Source organism: Vespa crabro, chromosome 10 (genome assembly GCF_910589235.1).
Source record: "Vespa crabro chromosome 10, iyVesCrab1.2, whole genome shotgun sequence".
NCBI lineage: Eukaryota > Metazoa > Arthropoda > Insecta > Hymenoptera > Vespidae > Vespa > Vespa crabro.
Genome location: NC_060964.1, coordinates 8,702,972 through 8,728,468, shown reverse-complemented (window position 1 = coordinate 8,728,468; position 25,497 = coordinate 8,702,972). Strand labels below are relative to the sequence as shown.

Below are 25,497 nucleotides of genomic sequence, written 5' to 3'. Positions count from 1 at the left end.
TTCGACTACTTTCTTCGTAAAGCACAAGTAAGGTTAGGATAAGGAGCAGCTTACTCGTTGGCGTAGAATGCGACGGAAGTCGAAGTAGGACGGACGCCATCTTGGCAAGAAGTCAATTTCCTTTGCGGAAAATTTAAATTTTTATACAATTGACTTACGCATTATTATCGTTATACACATATCGTCATATAGTGACAAATGATTTAAATTGCCTATTACAACAGATTTCTATATATTTGTATATATCGAAAGAGTATAATTTTTTAGAGTGAATCACACGGTATGCTTTGAAGTTCCACGTGTGTCTCTTCTGCACCAATCGAAGTATTAATATTACAACATTCCCACCTGCAATTATTATGATAATTAATGGTGGAAACGATATATAAATAAGTGGAAACGATTTTTTGCGACAGCTCAATTTTTACCTATCTCCCTTTCTGTTCTCAAGGAACAGCTTACTCAATAGAATAGTACCCGAATCATCGGGCCTTCTTTTCTCATTTTCGTCCCTTTCGTTAATTTTATGATATTGAATTGTGCCCTTTATGACCGGTACTTTATGTAAAGCGAATGAAAAATCATTCGCCGCGATATTATAAAACATCGTTGGTTGATTGTACAGTTTGGGTAATCTGAAAGGAAAAATGTCGTTATTTCAATGATAAATGGCTAAATTATTAATGAAGATAGTGTAATATTGTTCGTACATGCAATTGATCTTGTACGTAGTCGTTGAATTATTCTGATACGTTTTAAAGAGCAATACTCCTATAGTTCTTGGCAGACCTTTAGCCGTCGCTATGGTAACTCTGAAGGGCTCTCCTGAAAGTTTTGTTTTGTTTTTCTTCTTTTCAAACTAACTTTCAGTAAATAGAAAATTTGTTCGCAAATAAATAATGGATGTAGTTATACCGCAAAAGGGTGGTTCGCTTCTGGTAGGTAAAAAATAACTTCCTAATGGTCCACGATTGGCTCTGTATCCCATTTCTTGAGACCAACCGGTAGATTCCATAGGGAAACAAGTTCCTTTTGCATATGAAACGAATCCCTGAGGACATGGCCATGCTACGAATTTGCATTTTTGGGATTGCGTCAGTATACTTTCTACGTAGAGTTGCCAGGCCCTCAAATGACTGCACGCAATCTGTCTATCTAAAAGTTCTTCTGCAATAAGTAGAACCTTTTATAACTGTTTATCGTATTAATATATGCATATATATATATATATATATATATATATATGCAATGACACAAATCGAGTAATTATATCGTCGAGGGGATTGCGTCAGGGTTGCGTTTACCTTTCAAATGGCTGACAACGACGGAATTTTTAACGTCGGAACATCCTGGCTGTTCTTTACCGCCGTTAGGAAACATGTCGATGTGTCCGATAGGTTTGAGGAGACCAAATCCATCGGTGAAGTCTTCGGAACCGTCGGTATGAATAACGTCAACGAGATGAGCGTCGGTAGCATCGAGTTTTCTCGATTTTTCGCGAAATAAATGGCTTCGAAAAAATGGCGAGGCCGGATCGAGGCCAGTGATACGAGCAAGTAGGAGGCCCCATTTTTTTAACATTTCAGCAGCGCATCCTGCTACGTGAGCTCCCAAACTGAAGCCCGTTACGTGTACGTCCATAGGATCGGTTCCCAAGTTAAAAGCATCCAAAAGAACAAGCGCAAGTTGTCGGCCAACTAATTCGGTATTAGCGACTGCAGCCGCGTAACTCGTGCCTGCCCCCCTTGTCCAATCCAATATCAATATATTCACATCCTCCTGTTTCGAGCGAATTGATCTTTATATTCTTTTTTCTTTTCTTTCCTTTCTTTTTCTATAGGAATAACGTTTCGACATAACGTTATCCATTATGTATTACATAAGTCTCTAATAAGGGGAAATTTACCAGATCGAGTAGAGCATTAATCCCACGAATCAAACCGTAATCGCTACCGCTACCTTTGAAGCCGTGTATCAGGACTTTCAGTTGCTTCGACACGTTTAATCCAGATTGTAACAACGACTCGGACCGATCTGCGTATATAATAACTTTTGGATTTTCACGATTGCTTCTGTTATACAATAAGAACTTTGTTTGGATAACGTTCGGATGCTCGGGTGGTCTTTTCAAAGACAAATGGACCGGTGGATCCGCGAAGCAGCCCACTAGATCTAACGATGATATATATATATATATATATATAAATATACATAAACATATACCGATACGATTAAAACCTACGCATAATAAAAAGTCTAATTGTTACTCTTTAAAGACGTACCGTAACAAATTGTTGGTTTCAATTCTTCGCGACTGTATCCGAGTCGTCGTAATTTAATACGATTCGACATGTTTAGTAGTCCTACGTTCGCATCCGATGCAACGTTTAGAGCCTAAATCGAAATATACAAAAGTACCTATGTACGTAATCGTTTATACTCACCATGATTTCGTTTTCCCTCGATCGAAGATATTGACAACGTCATAAGGCAAACAATAGTAAGATCTCGAATTAAAAGTATCAATGACCTTAGATCGCCGATCCTTGCTTTTTTCGATTTTTCAATAAATCGCATTATATCAATTTTCTTCTTCGCTCTTTTCCTTTGGAGGTACTCACTTGAAGACACTTGTCCGTTTTACCTGCAGGAGCCCGATCCGTCTGCCGCAACTATACAACTTGTTTTATACTCGAGGCAAAGAATCGCAACTTCCTTCATACCGTTCTTTTCTCAAACGGTTCGCTTATAATCCGTGAACGATCAGTTTGCGTAAAGTTAACGGTAGTAGGAAATATAAACGCTATATTGTTGTGCGATGATAGCTTTAACTCGATTGGAAATATATGACGAAGAGTAACGTTATCTCGTCTTTTCTTTCTATAATAATTTGCCAAAGTAAAAAACTTGTACGCAACCGAAAATTTCAATCTACGCATAATGTGACTATGACTATTTTAATTTTATTTAACTAATCGTCCTGAAACTTTATTCCTTTTCTAATACTTACGAGTTACCATTTTATAAGTGTCTTACGTAGATAATATGAAAACGAATCTAAAACGATGACGATTAACAACATATACCGTATACCGATTAACAACATGCAGAAATGACTACGCCCATTGGAAAACTTTCGCTTTATGCGCGGCCTCAATGAGTATGACCTCTTCCCCGTGATGTAACGCAGTGTGCACTGTAAATGTAAACAATAATGGAGCGTTCGACGAGTATGACTTTCTCTTTTCCACGTCGAGCCATGTTTCGCACGAATGAGTAGTAAGTACACGCGCGCGCACGCGCGCACGGACACACGCGCACACACACACACACACACACACAGTTTCGCGATGGTACGCGCTTTAAAAAAAATTTAAACGATCGTACTAACGAGTTATCTGGATCGAAAGGTTTGTTAAATTTCATTTGAAACCGGCCGAACAACTTTCGTCTCTCTCTCTCTCTCTCTCTCTCTCTCTCTCTCTCTCTCTCTCTCCCCCGTAAAAGATGCGTTAAGAAAAGTGCAATGCAAATGTTCGCGCGACGAAAGTATTTCTCCTCATTAAATATAACGATAAGTCGTACGGTAGATAAATCTGAAAGAAAAATGTCAGTAGCTTTGTATACGATATACGTCTTACTCGTTATAACAAAGAAAGTCAGATAAGGATAAAAGGATCCATACTTACAACATATTTATTTGTAATATTTTAGTAATATACTCCTTAGTGTAGACATATATTTATATCGTATGGCAGCATATTATAATGACATTTTTTTTTTTCTTTTTCAATATAGGTAAGGTGACTGACAGAACAATTCATATTTTATTATTCGCGGTTCGGGAAACGACATTGTTAATTTCACTTTCTTTAGAAGCGTTCGTTTACATTCGTCATTTCGCGTTAATACGGTTTGCGTTCATTCTCTTTCATTCTCGCGCACGCACGATTCACGCAGACTCACGCTCGCTCTCGCGCCAAAAGTTCATACGAATCAAAGATCGTAATCGTTTACAGTCGTTTCTCGATAACCGTGGATCGGCCAATGCTATGATCCTTCAAGAATTTCTTATTTTCTTAAATAAACCTCAATCTCGATTCGATATCCAGTGGATTCAGCTCGTTGCACGCTCATTTGCCGCAGGCGTTACACGCTCATCGACCGCACGTGCGAACCGCCGTTTAATAATAATAATAATAATAATAATAATAATAATAATAATAATAATAATAATAATAATAATAATGATAATAATAATGATAATAATAATGATAATAATAATGATAATAATAATAATAATAATAATAATCATCATCGTCATCATCATCCTTATCATGATGATGATGACGATGATGACGATGACAATGACGATGACGATGACGATGACGATGACGATGACGATGACGATGACGATGAAGATGACGATGACGACGATGATGACGATGACGATGATAATTATTATGATATATATTGTTCGTAACATTATCTCATACTTACTTGCCTAGTTAAAATATCAATATACATTATAATATACTCTAGTAACGATAATGCAACGTCATTAATTTATTATACTTTGCAACTTAGAAAAATAGTCCTGGCTAAGCGTGATCGTATTTCGCGACGACGTGCCTGATCGCTGCGAATCGCGATTGAAAATGAAACAAGTGGGCTCATACACGTGTATAACACGTGTGATCGATCTCCCGACGAATAAAGATCCGCGCATGGAAAATATCATTTTGGGATTCACTTTTTAATTGACTAGAATACTCACGCACACACATACATATATGCATATGTATATATTGTTCTTTTTTTTTCTTCTTCTACTTCATTTCTCTTCCATCGAATTGTCGATAAAGCGCGGCAGCGAATCCAGCGAATTCCCGATAAAGTTCGGCCAAACGCGTATGCAATCATCGTTATGTCCGTTTATCTCACACGTGATACCGAAGATTGGACGAAACCAAGATGCAATTAAGATCGAGGATACGAGACGTGAAAAGCGTTGCGTTTGGCATTTGGAAAATAACGAAACGTTCGCTTGTCTCGAGATAAAAGAGAAGGAAAATTTCTCAAGACAGTCCCTTCTTTCATTTTGATTTACTTTCCGCTTGTATCGTCGCTTCTCCATTGCATTAAAAATTTTCCTTGAATTCCTACGCATCGGTTATCGATCGTCACGGGTCGCGCGATGCGATCACAGCACAATATAATCTATAAAAACGATTAACGAAACAACGGTAGTACTACCCATTTGAAGTTGTTACCCTCTACTATACCTAGTGTTGATTTATAATCGGCTAATCGTTCTGATCATTGACCCATTGACTCTCGCGTTTCGGAGTTACAAGTCCCATCCTTCGTTTCCTTTTTTTCTTTTTTTTTTTTCTTTTTTTTTCCTTCTCGTCCTCTTTACGCGAAAGACGTACACACCTCTTGTGCTTTTGGCTCGATGCAATCGGCGTTATTCTATAAGCTCGCTTCTAAATAACAATGAGAAAACAATAAAATATCGTCGTACGAACGAGGGACGTCGTTTTCGCAGAAACGAGCGCGCTAATTAAGAGGGAGGAAAGAGATTTACGAACGAAAAGAAGAATTCTTTTCCTTTGTAATAGCTATACTCGATAGAGAAGAAAGGAGCGAAAGAAGGAAAAAGTTTCTTTTGAGAATCTTTGGAATGAAAATGTTGGAAGGGAGCTCGTCGTATTTAACGATAAGGCTGAACGCTCTCAACTTTGAATTGATACTTTTGTTTTCTATTTTTCGTCGTTCATCGTTCGTCGCTTAAGAGGATCCATCGCGTACTCGTTACGCATGCCCTTTATCCCTCGGCGGATTTCATTCATAAATCGCTTTTTTAGTGCTTTCGTATTAATGAAACGGTTCGCATAAGCGGTCGATTGACGCGACGACGAGCGCAAGCCGGCGTAAAAATGCATTACAATGCTAATATATCGACACACTACTATAGTTTGATAATATCTACTGGCTTGATATAGCGATCAACGATAGTCGTCTTTTTTGTCAATTTTTTTACCCTCTTCTACGCGAGCATAAGGTACATCATAAGTTCTTCGCTTATGCGCACGCCCTTTCCTCTTCCTCTTTCCCTTCTCTTTTCTTCTCTTTTCGCTTTTTTCTATTTTTTTTATTCTTTATTCATTTCTTTTCTTCAACGCGTGTGTCCTCTGTATCTGTCTGCGCGCGCGCGTGCGTGCGTGCGTGCGTGTGTGTGTGCGTGTGTGTGAGTGTGCGCGCGCGCGCGATATCGTGTGTCGTCTATTATAGAAATCTTAGATCCAAGTAAAATCGTAAACGTCAGGTCAATAATATTTATCTAAACGCAATGATAATAATTTCGATTATTGTGTAAATACTGATGGATATACCTGTTGCCATTCACGTTGCATCACCCTCTATAATTCTGCTTATTATTTTCGTACTATTTATATCTCCGCATTTTCAATATATATATACATATATATATATGTATATGTATATGTATGTATATATATACTCATCTCTGTATTTATTCTGTTTGTTCTTTCTTATTCTCTCTCTCTCTCTCTCTCTCTCTCTCCCCCCCCCCCTACCCCCCTCCCCCCTCGTTTAATTAAATATATTTATAGAGTTAGAATTCTCATATTCTCGAACGATATCTAACGACGTCCGGTCGCGTAATTTCTAATCCTTCCTTTTCTCTATTTCTCTTTCCGGCTTCCCTTTTATCTCACGATATGAGATCGTTAAGAAACGTGTAATTTTTGTAGGCGTCGATTACACGCGGGATTTCGAGGATCCGTTGCGTTTAAGGCGAAATTATGAAAAAAGTGTGAGAAAAATATGAAGGAAAGAGAGGAGTGATTTTTAGCGCGTTTGCATAAAATTGAATAGGAATATGTAAACGTTCTCGTCATCTCGCTTGTAATAAACGCCTTCGTGATTTCGTTTGATAATAGTGTATGATACAATGCATACTGCGATTACGTTTCAAGTTTGAATTTTTTCTAACGAAGAGTGGAAGCTCCTCATTATTTGTAAACATTAATATGCTGTCTTTTCTTAAACGACGGATGCAGTCTTTCATGCATCGATATTATTATTGTAGAAGCAATAATTATATCTTATAATTAAGCGTCAGACTTGTATGTACATAGCACGCTGCAAAGAGAGACACCTAAACGACGTTTGTTTGCGAATGATAATCGATTTTAATAATAAGAAAGAGATCACAAGGTTCTATGCGATTGGATTAGCGACGACGTAATTTCATATTTGTTGCAGGTATCAAAGATGAAGACGAAGAATCGAATTGGTCGATAGGAGAAATTTTTAACGGCGATATTACTTGAAACGAATCGATAAAGTAAACATAAAGGATCTAAATAAATGTGCGTATAGAATACGGGGCATACCGTTTAGACGATCATTACGCATTCGTAAATACCTATTGTAAGTACCTACGCGTATCGTCCGGGTCGTATAAAAACCAGCCGTGAAAATGAAAAGAAACTATTATGAGATCATACTGGGTAGGAGGTCGAGTGTATAACGCCAAGCTCTTTCTTATTACCATCGTAACGTGTCTTCGGACGAAGTGATAACGTAGCGGCTTTTCACTTTAAATCCAACTATCATTTTTTGACTTATCGACGAAGAAAAGAAAACGCATTCTTCGTTATATTTTACGACCGTAAAGCTTTTTTTCTTTTCTCTTTTGTTTGTTACTTCTTGAACGTTGCGAGAACGTTTATTTGGTAGGTATAATTATTGTCAAACCGAGGAAACGATCTTAATAAAAATTCCAAATTAATCTCAATGAAATATAATGGCCGAGCTTTGAAGAATTGCCATTTGCGTTTGCTGGAGATATAAAAATGCGCCTGATATATCGTTAAAAGTACATCAATGCATCGCAATGTTCTTTCGTTAAAATGTCTCTTAATGCGATATTGCCGTTCGAACGACAGTCTGACGAACTGCGACGCTGAGAATGAATTGTCTTGAAAATATTGCCAATATACATTATCGTTATGCTAACGAGGCTTATTTATGTTGTGCCGGTTTTAGCACCATTAGGAAAATACGTCTACGAGTTGTATGCACTTTGTGATTCGTGCAATGATAAATGGATATTTGGTGATTTTGATAAATGGATATGTCGAGAGAAATTAAGACATGATCGATACCCTTCTTCTTCTTCTTCTTCCTTGGGAAGTATCTAAACGTAAGTATTATTTGGTTTTAATTAGAATTATCGTAAATTTATTGCCTTCTATTCAAATCTTATAGATTGGTTTTTCGATCATTGAAACGCATTATAGATCTGTAGATTCGGTACTAGGTCTTGTTCTTTCTAAGGAATAACGTTTCTCTAGTTTTACCAATCACCAAGAAATAACTTTTTCTAATCATTTCTTCCAAACTAATGGGCATAATCTAAATCATAAGAAAAGGGTATAGATAAGCCGACTATTGAGGATAAAAATGACAATAGGACCGATCTAAGGAGATGTAACGTAAATTACGGACGTTATGCGAAAATTATAAGCGAACAATAGTGCTGTCGTGTAAGTAATAAATGAATACGAAGCGTAAAAGAGATTTTATATATAGGCGACGCGAAGTACCGATATGCGTTTTTGCGGATTATCCATGGGTATTATGTCAAAACTACGACTAATTCTACAAGCGTGTCTTTTATTTATCCTGACTATTTCGAAACGTTATTCGTTTCTTTATGCATTACTAAAGTTATTGGAGAGGCCTGTCGGATCTTTTTTTAATCTTTATCCTCGCGCGCTTTCCTCTTTTCTTTTTCTTTCTTTTTTTCATTTTTTTTTCTCTTTTTCCTTTTTCTTTCCTTCGTCGCGAAATCTTTTATCGCGGAATTTGCACCGCACCGTCGGCTTAAAGAATTTTCTTCTAGTAGTAGGCCTGTCATCCTCGCTTCCACCTGTAATTCCTCCGTGATATGTAGGATCATAGCTTTGCGTATGAAAGCATCGCTATGACTTATCTATTACATCCCGCTCTCGCCGGTGTAAGACGGCGATTAAACTAACGCAAGTATTAACTTGACTCGACTCGACTCGACGCTGTTATCGCGCGAAACAACGTACGTAACAACGATTTTAAACTTTGGAAATATGCGAATAACGGTCGGCGAATAATTGATACGGCAAATATAACGAATAGGAACAAATCGACAGGCGGATGAAAAAGAATAAAAATGAAAAAGATAAATATCGTAAGTAAGCCAGCTCGATCTTATAATTTGAACGAGTTGAAAATTGTCTCCACGTTGTAAACGCATAACAACGCGTTAACGATTAATGCAACAGGATGATATTAATGATAACCGAAATGTTTACTTTGAAAGGATCGAGCTGGCCAACGTTCAGTCGCATTATTGAAACTCATGCGGGAGATATGTGTGATTACGCTCGTGTATGTTGATGCAGGGCGTCATAATCGACGTTAGTACTGACAATGGAACACATTCACAAAATCTCACGTAGGTAATTTAACGAAAAAGGAAATCGCTTTAAATATGTTCCTTCGTAAGTGATAGGATGAATGAGGTGCATATTTCTTATTTACAAGCTGACTTCTTCTTTCGCGAACATTCATTCTAAACGCATTTCTTTTCTTTCCATTTCATTCCTATCCAAATTTGTTTCCTATATTCGACCGCATATAACTCGTTAATTATAGTTCTTTTCTATTAACTTTTTTTTACTATGTACAAATGTGTCTGTCTGTTTCTCTCTGTCTCTCTCTCTCTCTCTCTCTCTCTGTGTGTGTGTGTGTGTGTGTGTGTATGCGCGTGCCTGTGCGTGCGTGCGTGTGCGTGCGTGCGTGCGTGCTTGCATGCGTACGTGCGCGTGTGTGCGTGTGTATGTTCAGTTGGTCACTCGGAATAATTTAGCAACGAGCTTTCGAGAGATAAAGCTCCAGCCAGCTATTTAGAAATTCTCGAAAGTGTTGCTTGAAACTCTACACTCTAATACGTTCCTTCTCTTATCTTTTTTTTTTTTTCTTTTTTGTCCTTTTTATTGAATCTTCGTAATGAGATTTGATTTATCTAATAATAATATCTCCGATCGTTTATATATATCTATATACATATATAATTGTAAATCTAGCGTGTGCTTGTTATTATCTGTTTAGGGTCATCGAAAGGAATTCGAGGTAAAGATATTATTTTGGTTTTGTTTTGGCGAATAGCTAATCTACAATCGTCGCGTTCGATGACTCGAGGAATTCGACTAACGAATTTTCGTATGCGTATGCTTGAGATTTGTTCGTATTCTTCGATTTTCGGAAGAATGATGGAAGAGCAACGTAAATCATAGCTAGTAAACGATAAGCTAGATAAGAATCGCCTCGAAGTTTTGAAGGGACCTTAGAAAGAGCAAATCGAATACGATTAATATTATGTTATTTCGATTGATTGTTGTTCCATTACATTTGAACGATATAAATAACCTTTTACTATTTGCCACCTACATAAATAGATTTGTTATTTATGTAGATAACTGTCAAGTTTATGTACCATCTCCTTTTGCTTAATCTTTTTTTTTCGATCGATTGAGAAACGATTTCGATCGCGTATTTCGATATACGATCCGATTAGAAACATCGCGACGATTCCGATCTTTTTTTTGAGAAAAGGATTTAAACTATACGTATAATATATATAAACGTCAAAGTTTCGTACAATTATAATCGTTTACATGTGAAATATCTGCTGAATCAGCGCGCGGAATAAGTACTTATTTCGCGCCTATACGTCTCGATTCTAACTTATAGAATAATCATTGCAAAACTCTTTCTCTCTCTCTCTCTCTCTCTCTCTCTCTCTCTCTCTCTCGCTCGCTTAATTTTTTTCTTTTTTCGCTTAGAAAGTTTTCAATATGACAAATATGGTCCATCGAATAGGTATGTATAAGTTATATAGTCATAAAACTCGACGGCGCCAAAAGCCTGGCCTCGTGACTGTATTTGAACACTTGTTGAAGAATGTAACGATATAAAAATAGAGAGCAAATGTAATGCTGGACCGCGTATCTTTGCGCGTGCGATATAAGTTCGCGTAAACGTACGTACGCTTACGCGGCTCAATATGGTTGCATCGTAAGTGTCTCCAATGAAGATCTAATGAAATGGATAACGATTGGATACGAAAGTTAGCGATTCATACGAGCAGTCTCTCGTTTTTATTTGTGCCCTTCCGACCAGCTCGGATTTCTTGTTAACGATATCGATCTTGTTAATGTACCTTTCATTTCTATTATAGTAGTAGTAGTAGTAGTAGTATAGTAGAACGCGAATGAAATTTTGTATAACGGTATAAAAAAGAGACGGTGTAAAAAAATCAGTAGGTACGTATTCAGAGGTACGCTACCTAGATAGAAATAGAATATTGGAATGGTACGTTAGTAAGAAAAAGAAGCTCCGTTTTTATATACGTAAGTTATAGACGCAAGCAGCCAGTCAGGAAACCAAGCCTTCGCGTCACTTTAACGCGGATTCATCCAAAGGGATGAGCACCATTTCACAATGCGATCATGTTGCTAGAGATGCAAGCATATTAACGCTAAATTCTTTAATTTTCTTTGCAATAATAATATGCTCGCTCGTTTATTTTAGAATACCCTTTCACCACCTCCCCTCTCCCCTATATGGGTATTTATCTCATTTTCTATTAATCTCTATGTCTTTCCCCTCTTGATATATAGAAGATCTTTCATATGTAGAAGAAGGCGATAGAATAGCGACGCAGTACGTGTTTCTTACTCGTCTCGAAACTAATGGTAAGTAAGTACGATAATTAATTAATCAATTGAGTAAGTAAGTAAGTAAGTATAGATACTTCCTTCGTTGTGAATACGCAGCGATCGACGATATTTCTTTGTACGATAAAGCTTTATTATAGTTAATACGTTATATAGTATTACGAGCAGTTCCCTTCTTTCTTCCGTTCTATTCTATTTTCTATTTTTCTAATTCCGTTTCGGAACTCGTCCCGGAAACACCCATTTGAATCGATTCGTCTCGTCGTATCTCGAGAAGCCAGAGAGTCCTCAACTCGATTCGTTTGGTAAAAAGTTCGTTCTCTTATGCGAACAGAACGAATATGCGAAACGCGAATACGGAATAAGAAGGATTTGTTTGAAACGTAAATACGTATAGAGGGAAACCCGAATGAATCAATGAAAAATACGAGATAGAGTACGAGCCCCGTAGACCTATCCCTCGTTAAAATTCAAGACCAACGGATTATTTTTACGAACGATACGACGACTCTCGAAGGAATCTTCTCCTTTATTTACTCTTCTAATTCCAATTTATGACGATTCGTAGATCGAGATCAATGTTTTCTTCGTTTAAAGTTACGTTAATTCGAAGATAGTAATAAGAAAGAGGAGAAATCGTTTTTTTCTTCTTTTTCTTTCTTTTCTTCCGCAGACGCGAGCGCTCGTATCGACGGTTAAGCGATTTTCAACGGTCGGTCGGTCGGTCGGTCGGTCGGTCGGTCGGTCGGTCGGTCGATCGATCGATCGATCCACTAGCCATATCCTAAATCCCGTCGAGCGACGCGTATCGGTCCTCCTTAAGTTTTAATCAATATATACGAAGGTATTAGGTATAACAACAGTCAAGTTATATATAAAATTACGGCAGTGTGCTTTCACGTATAATAATTAATATTATTCGCTCTCTCTCTCTCTCTCTCTCTCTCTCCCTCTGACCTTATATCCGAATTATTTACTTTATTACTAAAGTCAGGACGGCGAGGAACGCTGGGATACCAGTTTTAGAGAGCAACGCTCGGTCGGTCGATCGATCGCATCGTTTAATATACCGATATAAAGGGCACTTCGATCAAACTAGACGTGGAATTATCCGTTGAAAATGGACCGACCCGTGAAATCTTTGATTTCAATCGAACGACGTACCAGTGGGAAAGTAAAGCGAGGAGGATCGGAAAGCAATAAACTACTCCAAGTAATAAAGATAATCGATTTTACCGGGTCAGACCGTAAAAAATGATGGGAAATGAGCTCAATAGAGAAGAATATTTTCATTTGGTCACCTATGTTGACCAAGAATAATCTCGCGCGTCAGGATCCTTTATATAGGTAGCGATGAAGAAAGAATTGCTTCTTTTTTTCTTTTTCTTCGATCGTCGTCGCCATCGTCAACGTTATTAAATACCGTGATCAGAATTATCAATTCCTATGTTCTGAACGAGGAATACTTAACGATCTAGCATAACGATATAATGATTTTCAAACGAACGATGCGTTGGACGCTGAAAAGAGAGAGGTAAGCTCCTCCGGAGTAACGCAAAGCCGATTCTGCTTCGTAAAATCGATTCTATGATAAAGGAAAAGAAAAAAAAAAAAAAAAAAGAAAAGAAAGAATCACTTTTCGAAGATATTGCAAATATTACATATCCATTACGGAGAATCTAAACACGATGGCAATTCCTTCTCTCCTCGAACTATCGATGAAGCAGTGAAAAATATCCGGTACCCGGCATTTCCTCGCTCACGCACACGTAGAAAAAACGATAGGCAGTCGTAGACGATCGGATGAGGGCTGGGTATTTTTTGCGCGGAGCTCTTGGGTTGATGGGTTGAAAGAAGGGGGGGGGGGCGGCTGTCGATACGACTAAATTTATACGCTTTTATGATACACTCAGCCTATACAATGTTTCCCGACGAATACTCTCCGTGTCAAATAACTCTGTCGTTCTCTCTACTATCGCGATCGTCGCGAATCGCGTTGTAATGTTATCTGTGCGGGAAAAACAGTACGGATACGCGGTGTGTCGCGTTTGTTTACGGTCATGGGATCAATGTGTCCTATGTACTTCCGTGTGTTTAAGTTTATACATAATATATATCAGTGCTTTACCCCCGGACACGTAACAAGGACACGAGCAAAGTTAAAATATCAGCTATAATATTACATAACGTTTAACGCGTAGGAAGTTTTAACTTATTTTTTCTTTATTTTTCATTTTTATTTTCGATCCTCGATCGTTCGTGTCCTCGTTCCGGATCTTTCGCGCATCCCTCATCTCGCATCTATCGATAATATCATTTTATTCGCAATCTACGATGTCGTATAGTTTCACTTTAGAGATCCTTTTTATCTTGTCACCTATTTCTCTCATTCAGCCGCTCATCCGTTCATTCTCTCTCTCTCTCTCTCTCTCTCTCTCTCTCTCTCTCTCTCTCTCTCTTGCTCTACTTGCCCCTTTTTTATAGTTTTATAATTTTAGATGAACGATAATACTGTCTAATTTTTCTTCTTTTACTTTTAAAATTATTTATATACATGTATATATATATATATATGTATATATGTATATATATATATGTATATATGTATGTATGTATATATGTATATATGTAAATATTATTTAATCGCTTTACTCGTAATTATTATCGTTTCTTTTTAGTGAGTTCTCCCACATCTCGCACCGCTCTTCTGCGTCTTTTATTTTCTTCGTATTCCATTATCTATAGTCAACATTTGCATAGAACGCGTCGCGATATTTAACGATGGTGGTGTTTTGCGTGTGTATACGTGTGCGATGCAGGCGCGTTCGCGCATGATTTGGCTTATTCTTTCATACTTTTATTTTCCAACTTTTTCTTCGATATAGCATGCGTGCACGATCCTTTCGATATTTCTGTAGCGGCCCTTTTTATATCTATTCTTGTATGTATAATATTATTTTTCTTATGTATAACATGTACATGTACTATATATAAATAAATATATATATACAACGCACGCGCGCGCGCGCGCATACATACGCACGCACGCACGCACGCACGCACGCACGCACACGCACACATACACACATATATTTATAGATATAGATATAGATCTGTATATATGCATATATTTATAGAGATCTATATAAATACTATATATTTATACATAGTACATATAGATTCAATGATGTATACCGTTAGTAGTTGTCTGTTTTTTGTTTGTATACGAGGGCTAACTAACGCTACAAGTAATAATCTTTTATCAAAAGCACATGTATATCGTGACTAGTCTACATATATATATATAACATGTGTATAATAGTATATTGTATATAAACCGACCATTATGTATGTCACGTTGTATTATTTCTTTCTGCTTACGCTTTTCTGTTGGGTGTTTGCTGGCTGTGTGTGTGTGTGTGTGTGTGTGTGTATCTGTATACCTGGATCTATACGCCTATCGTAATGATATGGCTGCTGCGGGAAAGATTGTGTTATCTCGCATTTGTTAATCATTTCTTTCGTGCTTTATCGAACTCGTTGTTGTCGACGCGAATTTGTTTTCATACATGAACGATACGGAAAGATTTCGCTCGACAAAGAAGAAACCACCAGTTGCGTATAATAGCAATTTTTCTCATTGTGCCGTTGGAGCTACTAAGTATCCATCGAATTGCCTTTCGATGATCCTTTTTCTGTCGCTCATATCTTCGAGTATTATTTTTGTTTTCTGTCGACCAAGATTATAAAAAACCAAAAAAAACAAACAAGAATATATATGAAGGAATAAGAAAAAAAAGAAGGAAAGAAAGAAAGAAAGAGTAGACTTTTTGACTGAAAATACATTTTTTTTTTTTTTTTTTGTTTTTTTTTTTTGAAAAAATTCATACGTCTTTAACGTTTAAACTCTTTCTTTGCCTCCTTTTATTTCTAATTTGTCGCTTTTCTTTTCTTTTTTTTTCTTTTTTCTTTCTTTTTCTTTTTTTTTCTTTTTTTTCTTTTTTTCTTTTTTCTTTTTTTGATATCGATAGGTTGTGCTTTGAAAGCTTCACTCTCGCTCGAAATATTTTCATTTATCATTTGTCTATTTATTATTACAACGGCGAGAATGACGAAGCTGCACGAATCTCGAATAAAGTTTCCTATCGATTTAGGAACGTCGGTTCTAGTTGGGAAAGAATATTCGCCCTGGTCCTATCGGTTAGCGTTTTTAATTACTTTGACAATCGCCTACGAACGCTCGATCGATATTTTTAACTAATTAAAATTGCTCGATATCAAGCGAGAGCTCATTACGACGAGTAAATGATATAAATGTAGAAATATGAAAGTTATCCAACAAAGTGGTAATGATTTGTTGTACGGTTTGTAACTTGCCTTTGAATTAAAATCGATATTTTCTTACGGAAATTTTAATTACGTTCGTAATTTGCAAAACGGAGCAATTATATTTTATATCGATGGTATTGGAGAGATCGAAGATAACTCCGTGCATTAAACTGTGATATGAGGTCGTCTATACGATACACGATTGATTAACGACGTAGGCGAATCGCGTTAAAATACATCGCACGTATCTTTCTAATCTTTTGAAATTGTGAAAGAGATTCAATGGAATTGAAACTCGTTCGCGAGTTTATCTATTTTCACAAATAGAAATCTATAATATTAACGAGACGTTGGATTTATATAAATTGTACAATGAATAGAGGCGTAATCTCTTATTGGAATATTAATTGGAAAAGAAAAATAGATCGAACGGAGAAAGAGGAAAATTTAAAAATATTTCCCGATAAGATAAATTTCTGATGCTACGTGCGATGAAATTAGCGTTAGAAAGACCATAGACGAGGGAAAGACGATCGTCGAAATCGCCGAAACCGTTAAACTCGCGAATAAAAAGGCCAGAAAAGATCGGCAGAGATCCGTTACGAGCACGGTGTTATTTTATTTGTATTCTATTTATATGTTTAGTCTATTATTTGCTCAAACGAAGTGCATTGATCTCACTCGCGCTTATTCCGTTTACGTTCACTGCGCTGCGCATTTCGTCAACGTTCGATGATATCCGCTCGCAAGCCCTAATTAATGGCTCGTTTTCGGAAGTTGTTGTTGTTGTTGTTGTTGTTGTTGCTGCTGCTGGTGCTGCTGCTGGTGCTGGTGCTGCTGCTGCTGGTGCTGCTGTCGCTGTGGCTGTTGCTGCTGATGGCGATCGTCGTCGCTTGCCTCGACGTCTCCTTCGGCACCTTTCTCAGGCTCTTCCAAGATACGGGCTTCCTCCGTGTCGACGCTGCTCGTAGGCGTCATTTGTTCGGTCGCGATCGCGATCGCGCCCGCTCCCACACCCGAACCCGCACCCGCACCCGCTATGATCGAGCCAGCCGTCGTGGTAGTAGTTTCCCCGACCTTCTCAAATCCCAAACCCCCTAGGAGGCTCTTGTCAATCGGCTCCGGCGAGGCTTCCGACTCCTCGCTGCTAGGTGAACCGGGAGACGAGACTATCACCTACGCAAGCGGACGCAATCGCCCCCGAAAATGTTTCTCTTATTTCTCATTATTTTTCCATCCTTAATTCTCCCTTTTCCCTCCGTTAAAAACTTCAAAGTGACCTTTATCGGTCCTTTATTACACTTTCTCTTCCCTTTACTTTATCATTAAACAAGATGAAAAGAGATTTTCATTTCATTGATTAATCCTTTCTGTTTTTCAATATAAATAATCGATCAAACTGGACTTTGTTCGATAAATTTCATTAATTAATAGAATTATTCAAAGCCGATACTAAAGTTTATGTGGAAAGAATGAAATTGTCTTCGTACTGGTACGAACTTGTCTGCTATCGTCAAAAATCAAATCTATCCTCCCCTCCGCCGTTGCATCTCTTATCCGACAAATATACTGATTATATTTATTATTGATAAATATAATATTTTCAAACTTTTTATCGAAAGGACACGAAAAGAAGGAAAAAAGAAACGAATAAATAAATAAAAGAAAAAAGAGAAAAAGGAGAGAAGAGAAAAATGTCCAACTGTTGTTTACGATAATAACAAGTCGCTTCAACGTCGTTTCAGTTTACAAAATCGGAAATGGAACAATCGATCGATATGGAGCAAAGAATCGATGGGATAAGCGCTCTTCACTACAAACGTTTTTAGCGCGCTTTAATCTTTTCTACGACGAAAGGTATGCTTTTGATTCCTACGAATTCGCACTTTATACAGCCGTACTTTATGGGCCAGTCGTTTATCAAGATAGTTATTAAAGATGAACGACGTCGAGTATGATTTAAAAGTGAGTTGCGCAAACTCGATCGATTCTCCGACATCTGAATTGAGCCATGCACGTGATTGTAAAGTAATTAGCGGATGAAAATGTGAATGATAATGATGATGGTGATAACAATAACAACGACAACAACAACAACGGCGATAATAATAATAATAATAATAATAATGATAATAATGATAATAATGATAATAATAGTATCGACAACGGCAACGACGACAACAACAACAACAACAACAACAACAACAATAATAATAATAATAATAATAATAGTAACAGTAGTGATGATGATGATAATAATAATAATAATAATAATAATAATAATAATAATAATAATAATAATAATAATAATAATAATAATACCTGTGCAAGAAGCGGCGTCTCTGTACTGTTAGCGGTTTGGTAGAGCCGGCAATTTGCGCTTGCTCTGAAGAATACGTGCCCAAACGAAAAAAGATAAAGAAGACAACGTAAATCGTCACTATAATCGAAAAACGTCGAAACTATAGACGCAAACGGAAATAATAGCGTCGCGCGACGAATAGATATCTCCTTTTTTGATGCTGACAAAATTGACTCGTACAGAACTGACATCGAGACATGCACGAAGGTATTTTGCATAAACACGTAAAGTATGCAAAATAAATGAATGATCTAAAATTCGCGCAAAATGTTATGCGAGTGATTTATTACGAATGATATACTTTGGTGCGCAGCAGCTAAATAAATGTGTGTATAGAACATTTTGCAAAGCGAGTGATCGAGAAAATACGTATATATGTACAATAGTTTTTGGTCCATTCGGCAGATATTTACCGATAAATATTTACACGATCGTTTAACCTAGATGAATAGAAGTGTAGAAGTAATGTTTCGAACGGCATAGATCGTTCGCATGCGCGCTAAAAAATAGTGAGAACAACACAGCGAGAGAAGAAAAGAGAGCGGAAGGAGTAGTAGCGTGGTGGAAAGATCATTGGTAATTATCGTGCTACTGCGCTCCAAACAGATTGCGAATCGTCGAGAATAATGACCGATAGAAAATCGCCTAATGATCGATGAAAGCAGTTATTATTAAGCAGATGAATGTCATTGGACTTTCTTTGATATATTCTTGATTCGAGAATAAAGTGATTTGTCTGTTTAGAATAACATGTTTCTTTCTTTAAACGCCAAATGATTGAAATTTTACCGGAACGTTGGCTTCGAATGAAATTCGTAATGCGTTTGCGCAGCTGATTCACGGAGCTGATTCAGTGCCAGAAAATCGACCTTTTCTTTTTTTTACTAGGTGATAGTATTTCAAACATGATTAACATTTATTACGGCCGAACACATCGACTTTAATTGTCTGTGCAACGCACCTGTCGAGGCTTGATTGGCGGCGGCGGAGGCGGACGAATGGAGGGTGCGAGGGCTTCGGCTGCTGTAGTTTGGGGTGGACGATGAAGTGAGGGTGGCTGCTGCCAAAGCAGCCCTGTTCGACCCAATGTTCCCTGTACCTGTTGTTGTACCTGTTGCTGTACCTGCTGCTGCTGCTGCTGCTGCTGCTGCTGCTGATGGTGATGGTGATGCTGCTGCTGCTGCTGCTGCTGCTGTTGGTCCACTTGTTGCTGACTGTTGCTGTGCTCGGTTGCTGGCGTAACTCGAGGAAGCGCTGAACCGACTGAAGAAGTCTTCCGAACTGTCTGTGAAATGAGTGTCTGATTACTCGGCCCTTATTATTCATCCTTTTGTTATATTTTTGGAATAATTTGGGTTGGGAATGTATTCAAATTGACGGAAGTAAATGATATCATTACCTGACTTAATTGGCCATATTTCCAAAAGATATTTCAATACAGCTATCGGCTGTTGGAAATCCAACGGAGGACCACCTTCGTCGGAGTGTAACATGAGTACTGGTCCAAAACAGACAGCCAAACTCGCTGGTGACATTTTGTTACATTGAGAAACGACCATTGCCAAGTGGTCTAATAAATAAATCAATGTACACTGCAATCGAGATGTTATCGTTTTAATCAAATTGTGCATGTTATCTGTCAAATATACTACTATTGTATTATCTTATTAACTGTCATATCGATCTCTTTGGATCATCTAGTTGAACTTACTCTGTTAACTTTAGGCAAACAATCCAATATACTGAACATGAGTTTAGCGTTGCCTTGTGGATCGTCGGGCAAACAAACGGCCAGCGCGTCGACCATCATCTGATAGAGACATTTAGTAAAGAGTGGCTCCGGAAGTTCACGTAAATAATCTTTCAGTACGCCTATACGCGAAAAATAATTTCGTTTAAACTTTGTTAAGAGGCAAGGTTTAAAACTTTGATGGAAACTTACCGGTGATGACGTTTATGTCTGGTACGTTGTCGGGTGACAGATTGACCGATCGTGCATTTCGTTCAAAAGCTTCCCTTAATATCCTCTTTTTTGTTGCCGAGCCACAAAGTCTATACAAACCTGTAATACATTATTATATATATATATATATAATAATAATAATAATAATATATATATATATAATAATAATAATAATAATAATTATGTGTGTGTTAGATGTAGATATCGAAAGTAATATTTCGTATTGGATAATTCGCAGCGATCAAGTGTCATGATGATAAGAATCATCACCACGTTACAGACCTATAATATCCAAGCCTCTCCTTTCAACCTCCTCGACGCATCGCCAAACTATTATCGGTACGTTCGGAACTCCCATTGCTAGTGCCGTGGAAACACCACCGGGAACTCCTCCAGTCTTTGACTCTCGACTAACCTATGGATAAAATTCAAATGGTTAATTATTCGATTATTAGGAAAAGCCATGTAAAGTATGTCTATGGGCGCGTAGATATAGTATTAGCAGGTAGATTAGTATTAGTCTTATACCTTAGGTATAAGTATTAAACTTACAACGGTATCGAGATCGACTCCGAACAAAGGAGCTACTCTGGTAGCGAGGGATATAACTGGTAATCCCCTCCGTCTAAAAGTTTGCTGGGCGTCGGTATATCGCAGTCTTAAATAGATTGTACCTCGAGGCTCGACTTTAACCGCCAACTGATGCATCGCCGCTTCCTTAAGCAGTGTCGCCAAGTGTACGGATCCTTTATAACAGAGTTTGTGCCGATATTGTGGGTCCCAAGAATATACGAGCAGATCCAGCTGCCGATTTCCTACGAGATCCAGCTCGAAGGTTTCGTCCCAATCGAACATCAAATCGCCCGTTCGCACTACGGTCCGTGCTTTGTGCACTCTGTCACACTCCAATACGCAATATAAGTCTCTCAGGCCGCAGCTAGCTGTTTATTCATTAATAATTTATTATTATTTATTATTTTTTTTATTCGTTATTAATCTTTTGACATACCTAAATTAGGCTGACCCGATGGCGTTGAGGGTGTAGTTGCTGCCGAGGAGGTCGTAGTCGAACGAAGGCCGCGACCCGCTAATAAGTGTACCCAGAGCAATCCACTGACCCCACCTGCCAGATCACCACCGCTAGTCTCCCCGAGCGAACTCAAGAGGGAACTGGTCGAACTCGGAGTACCCACTGTCGGTGGCTTTTCTATCTTATACTTGAGGAACTCTAAAACGTCGCATTATATGGGAGGGCTTACATGAGAGAGATTAATTATGTCGAGATTACAAGCATTCGTTATGTCGTTATTACTTACCTGCAGGATTAATATCTAGCAGTCTTTGATCCTGAGTTCTGGTAGGTGTAGGGGTCGGTATACTTCTCGTAGATTCAAGATCTAATAAGTTTCTAATTCTTCTAACTGATGTTGCCCTTTGACTCGCTGAGCTTCCTAACGACGGTTTTTGACTTGTCAAAGAGGAACGTGCGCTTGTAGCCACCGATGCCGGCCTAGGATTGCCTGTACCCCGATGACACGTCGAACTAATAGCCGTCGACGCTCTCAAATTCGCCAAATTGACTTGTTGCGCCGAGGCAGATCTCGTTGAGAGTCGGTCCAACGTACTAGAAAGTGGTCTGTACGCCCCGTAACTACCATAATCGCCCTACGATATAAATATGACGTCAAACAAACGGTTAAATCTCTCTCTCTCTCTCTCTCTCTTTCTCTCTCTTGTAAGAACCAATTGCAAAAACGAGTAATAAAATAATTTACTTGATTGACCGCCGCGTGAATATTTTCAGCGCTATAGGTATAACGTGGCGGTCGATTTGTGGTGGCCCTGATTTGCTCGTACAGTGCGCTCGTGCTAGGCGTCCTGCTCAACCACGCTCGATATTCGTCGGAAGTGAATACGCTAGGCGACGATGGTATCCTACCTGTTTCGTCGGGTTTAACGTCGGTTTAAATACGAGAGTGAAAATTTACGTATTTATTTGGGCAAGGTGCGCTTTTTTTGCTTTTTGTTTTTTTTTTTTGTTTTTTTCTTTCTTTTTCGCATAGTTACCCCTGTCCCGTCTAATCGAAGGCAATTCCGGGGCCGATAAAGCACCATCGCTGTCTTCCTGATCGATCAATCCTGATGCCACCGTACTGAGACCCGACCTGATACCTGGCTGTTGCGGCAACGTTCTACCACTTCGGGGCAAAGAGTTCGATCTCAGTCCTAGAGTACAGGAGTGACGAAAGAAAAAAAAAAGAAAAACAAAGTATTGTAGAAAAGAAGAGTAAAGAGAGTAACGACGTTGGTTGAAGAATTTAAATTACCCGCCATACCCTGACCAATTTGCGATCTCGAAAGGGTCGCAAGATGGGAGACGGCACTGCTCGATGGTGGATTATTCATATTGTGTCTGTAATAATAGTAGGCAGATTTCGGTGAACTCGAACACGTGGCCTCGGTATCGGAAGCATAATCCAAAGATGGTCTGTGTCTCCTGGTCAAAGTACCGACTGGATTTCGCCTTGGTGTGATCGACGGCGTGTCCGCTTGAGTCCCGTATCTGGTGTTGTATCGCAACGCCGACGTTCCTGCATGAAAGAAAATGATTTAGTTGATAGCAAGTAATAACGACGACAATACAATACTACCTCTTGGTACATAACGCGTACCCGATTTTAAGCTCGATCTTAGAAGAGTATGACGAGCTGGCATCGTTATGCTCGCGTAATCGACGCGCGGCAAATGTTGATCCGAACCGCTTCTTGGAATGATCCTTCCACTTCCGGCATGCTGAGAATAACCATAATGAGAGGACTGAGTCTGCCCTGACAATCTTCCTGCGACCGATTGCATTCCGCCACCGGTGGACATTCGACGTCCATCGTTCGAGGGCATCACTGGCCCAGTATAGAAGGAGTGTACCTATTTGCAGTACCGTTGCGACGTGTTACGTTATCGACGCGTTTCGTCGCAGACCAAAAATTTATTTCGTCCCTCGGATTATCGTCAACTTTCTGTCTTTGTCAAGTCACTAAGAAATAGATCCTCGGTGAGAAATGAAAATAGAAAGTGGAATAGAAAGCGTATCGATGAATAGCAACGGAAAGACAATCTAGTCGACGATAATCCAAGATACCGATAATCCATTTAACGATTGCCCATCGACACTATGATTGGTCTCGCAAGCTGAGCAATTAATTGTACTAGTTTTGTCTGGATAGCGAAATGAAAAATAATTGAAAGATCGATATCTTATAAAGGGAAGTTGATCAATCATAATGTCAATTAATTAACGTTCACGATTACGATAGAATCACGTAGATAAGAGATATGGATATAATAAGATTCAAAATGCAGGACGATAGAAAGAAAACGATGGAAGGAATTGCACAGCAAGCATATATGTACGAGGCAACGAAAAGTAGGGGGTTTACGTTATTAAAATATAGCGGTACACGTACGCGACTTTTTTCATATATCCATTTGATATCGCTATGAAATCTAATTATATTGAATAATATTTGGAAGAAAAAATTTATTAATACGAAAAAAGATTTATTAATAGGAAAAATGTGTGCATCGGTAATAATAAAAGAAAGAACATACCTACCTATTGAGTGAAATGATTAATGGCAAAAGGAGGGAGCACAATAATCGAAGGAAATATTCGGGTTGAATATACTGCCGATGCATACATTTGGTGTGTGCTGCCGAATTGACCGTCGTATTGCCGAATATAATTAAAATGCTTCATATAGAAATTTCGCATGGATTCGATTGGAGGAAATGCAGATATACGTATCGAATAATGAGCATATGTAAATATTATATATATATATATATATATATATATATATATATATATATATATCGCGTACGGTACGTACAGTACGATAAATTGCTCTTATACCTATACACAATTCTAGATATGAAGAAAGAGTTAGTGTTGTCTTTACCTTCGTAAAATCCTGGTTAATTTCAATGTAGCATTCATTCATAGAACCGATTAGTTATATGAAAGACGACATCGAAAGACGAACGTCGTGTCGTAAAAATGTCGACACTCCGTGCCGTTCGGAAATACATCGACGTGAGTTTCGGATATTGATCACACATTAAATAATCAAGCAGACATAGAAGCGAAAGCTCTCGTCTTTCTAGATAGAAGCATGCAAAATGTGTTATTTAAAGTAATTCAACGAGGCACATTTTATAAATATATATATATATATATATATGTATATATATGTATATATATATATATATATATGTATATATATATCTCATAGCAATATCAATTATCCGAAAGACTCGGAGATCGTGTTGGCAATAAAGGTGCAATGATCGCTCTGATTTCTATCGGAGAGTGTCTCGAGACAATAGACGAATTCACCACTTTCTTTTCTAACGTAACGTAGCGTTTATCGGAGATAGAGAAGGGAAAACAAGTAGTTAAATTGGTGCAGATAGGTGTATGAAAGGGTGCTCGATCCACATCGTCTAGAACATCTAATGTATAGTATCTACACGTGACATCAGATCGAGATTGACATCGGATCGGACAGGCTAATCGTATCTTGACTTATTTTTTCGAATCGATCGGAGAGCATTAAGAAAATCTCGAGCTATGTCAAGTTTCTTATCTTTAGACGAACGACATCCGTAGCTTACGATTTACCGCGTGCCGCAACCAAAACTTACTTTCTCGGCCAGACTTTCCAATGTCTTCGGATAACCACGCTCGTAAGGTTGAAAATGTTGTGCGGTCGCAGGTTTCGGTTGATGGGTGATGACAGGTGGTGGCGGTGGTTGATAAGACCAATGTCCTTCCGGTCTCGAATTGTAATAAAGATCGCCGTTACTAGAACCCAAATCTTGACTCGATCCCAAACCCGTAAGGCCTAGTTGCGATCGGGAGGGCAACATTTCTCGTCCGTCGCCTCGTCTGCGACTACTGTCTCTGCCGATCGAGATAAAGTATTTCATTTCAGTCCGCAATCCGGATCCATCCGTTCAGATATATATCTTAG

General features: G+C 38.3%; 2 protein-coding genes across 8 annotated transcripts in view; both read right to left on the bottom strand.

Moving 5' to 3' along the window:
• Positions 1-121: 121 nt before the first annotated feature.
• LOC124427580 (pancreatic triacylglycerol lipase-like) lies at positions 122-18,520 on the bottom strand. The gene is made up of 8 exons (XM_046970688.1): positions 18,462-18,520; positions 2,283-2,394; positions 1,907-2,172; positions 1,305-1,779; positions 916-1,167; positions 711-825; positions 429-635; positions 122-348 (listed from the first exon to the last, which is right to left on the bottom strand). The coding sequence occupies exons 2-8, from the start codon at positions 2,350-2,352 to the stop codon at positions 264-266; spliced, it is 1,470 nt and encodes a 489-aa protein (XP_046826644.1). The 5' UTR covers positions 2,353-2,394; positions 18,462-18,520; the 3' UTR covers positions 122-263.
• LOC124427572 (rho GTPase-activating protein 100F) overlaps positions 16,722-25,497 on the bottom strand; it is a 22,016-nt gene continuing 13,240 nt past the window's right edge. For 4 of the 7 annotated variants that reach the window (XM_046970670.1, XM_046970672.1, XM_046970671.1 and 1 more), the window contains 15 exons: positions 25,169-25,427; positions 24,424-24,435; positions 23,137-23,389; positions 22,792-23,055; positions 22,532-22,690; positions 22,240-22,403; positions 21,781-22,129; positions 21,474-21,692; positions 21,017-21,405; positions 20,747-20,879; positions 20,444-20,563; positions 20,213-20,373; positions 19,901-20,093; positions 19,463-19,782; positions 16,722-17,315 (listed from right to left, as the gene is read on the bottom strand). In XM_046970670.1, coding sequence (XP_046826626.1) covers positions 16,896-17,315; positions 19,463-19,782; positions 19,901-20,093; positions 20,213-20,373; positions 20,444-20,563; positions 20,747-20,879; positions 21,017-21,405; positions 21,474-21,692; positions 21,781-22,129; positions 22,240-22,403; positions 22,532-22,690; positions 22,792-23,055; positions 23,137-23,389; positions 24,424-24,435; positions 25,169-25,427 — 3,415 coding nt within the window. In that variant the 3' untranslated portion in view covers positions 16,722-16,895. Of the gene's footprint in view, positions 17,316-19,462; positions 19,787-19,900; positions 20,094-20,212; positions 20,374-20,443; positions 20,564-20,746; positions 20,880-21,016; positions 21,406-21,473; positions 21,693-21,780; positions 22,130-22,239; positions 22,404-22,531; positions 22,691-22,791; positions 23,056-23,136; positions 23,390-24,423; positions 24,436-25,168; positions 25,428-25,497 lie in introns of all 7 variants that reach the window. The other 3 variants (XM_046970673.1, XM_046970678.1, XM_046970676.1) reach the window with 3 other exon arrangements.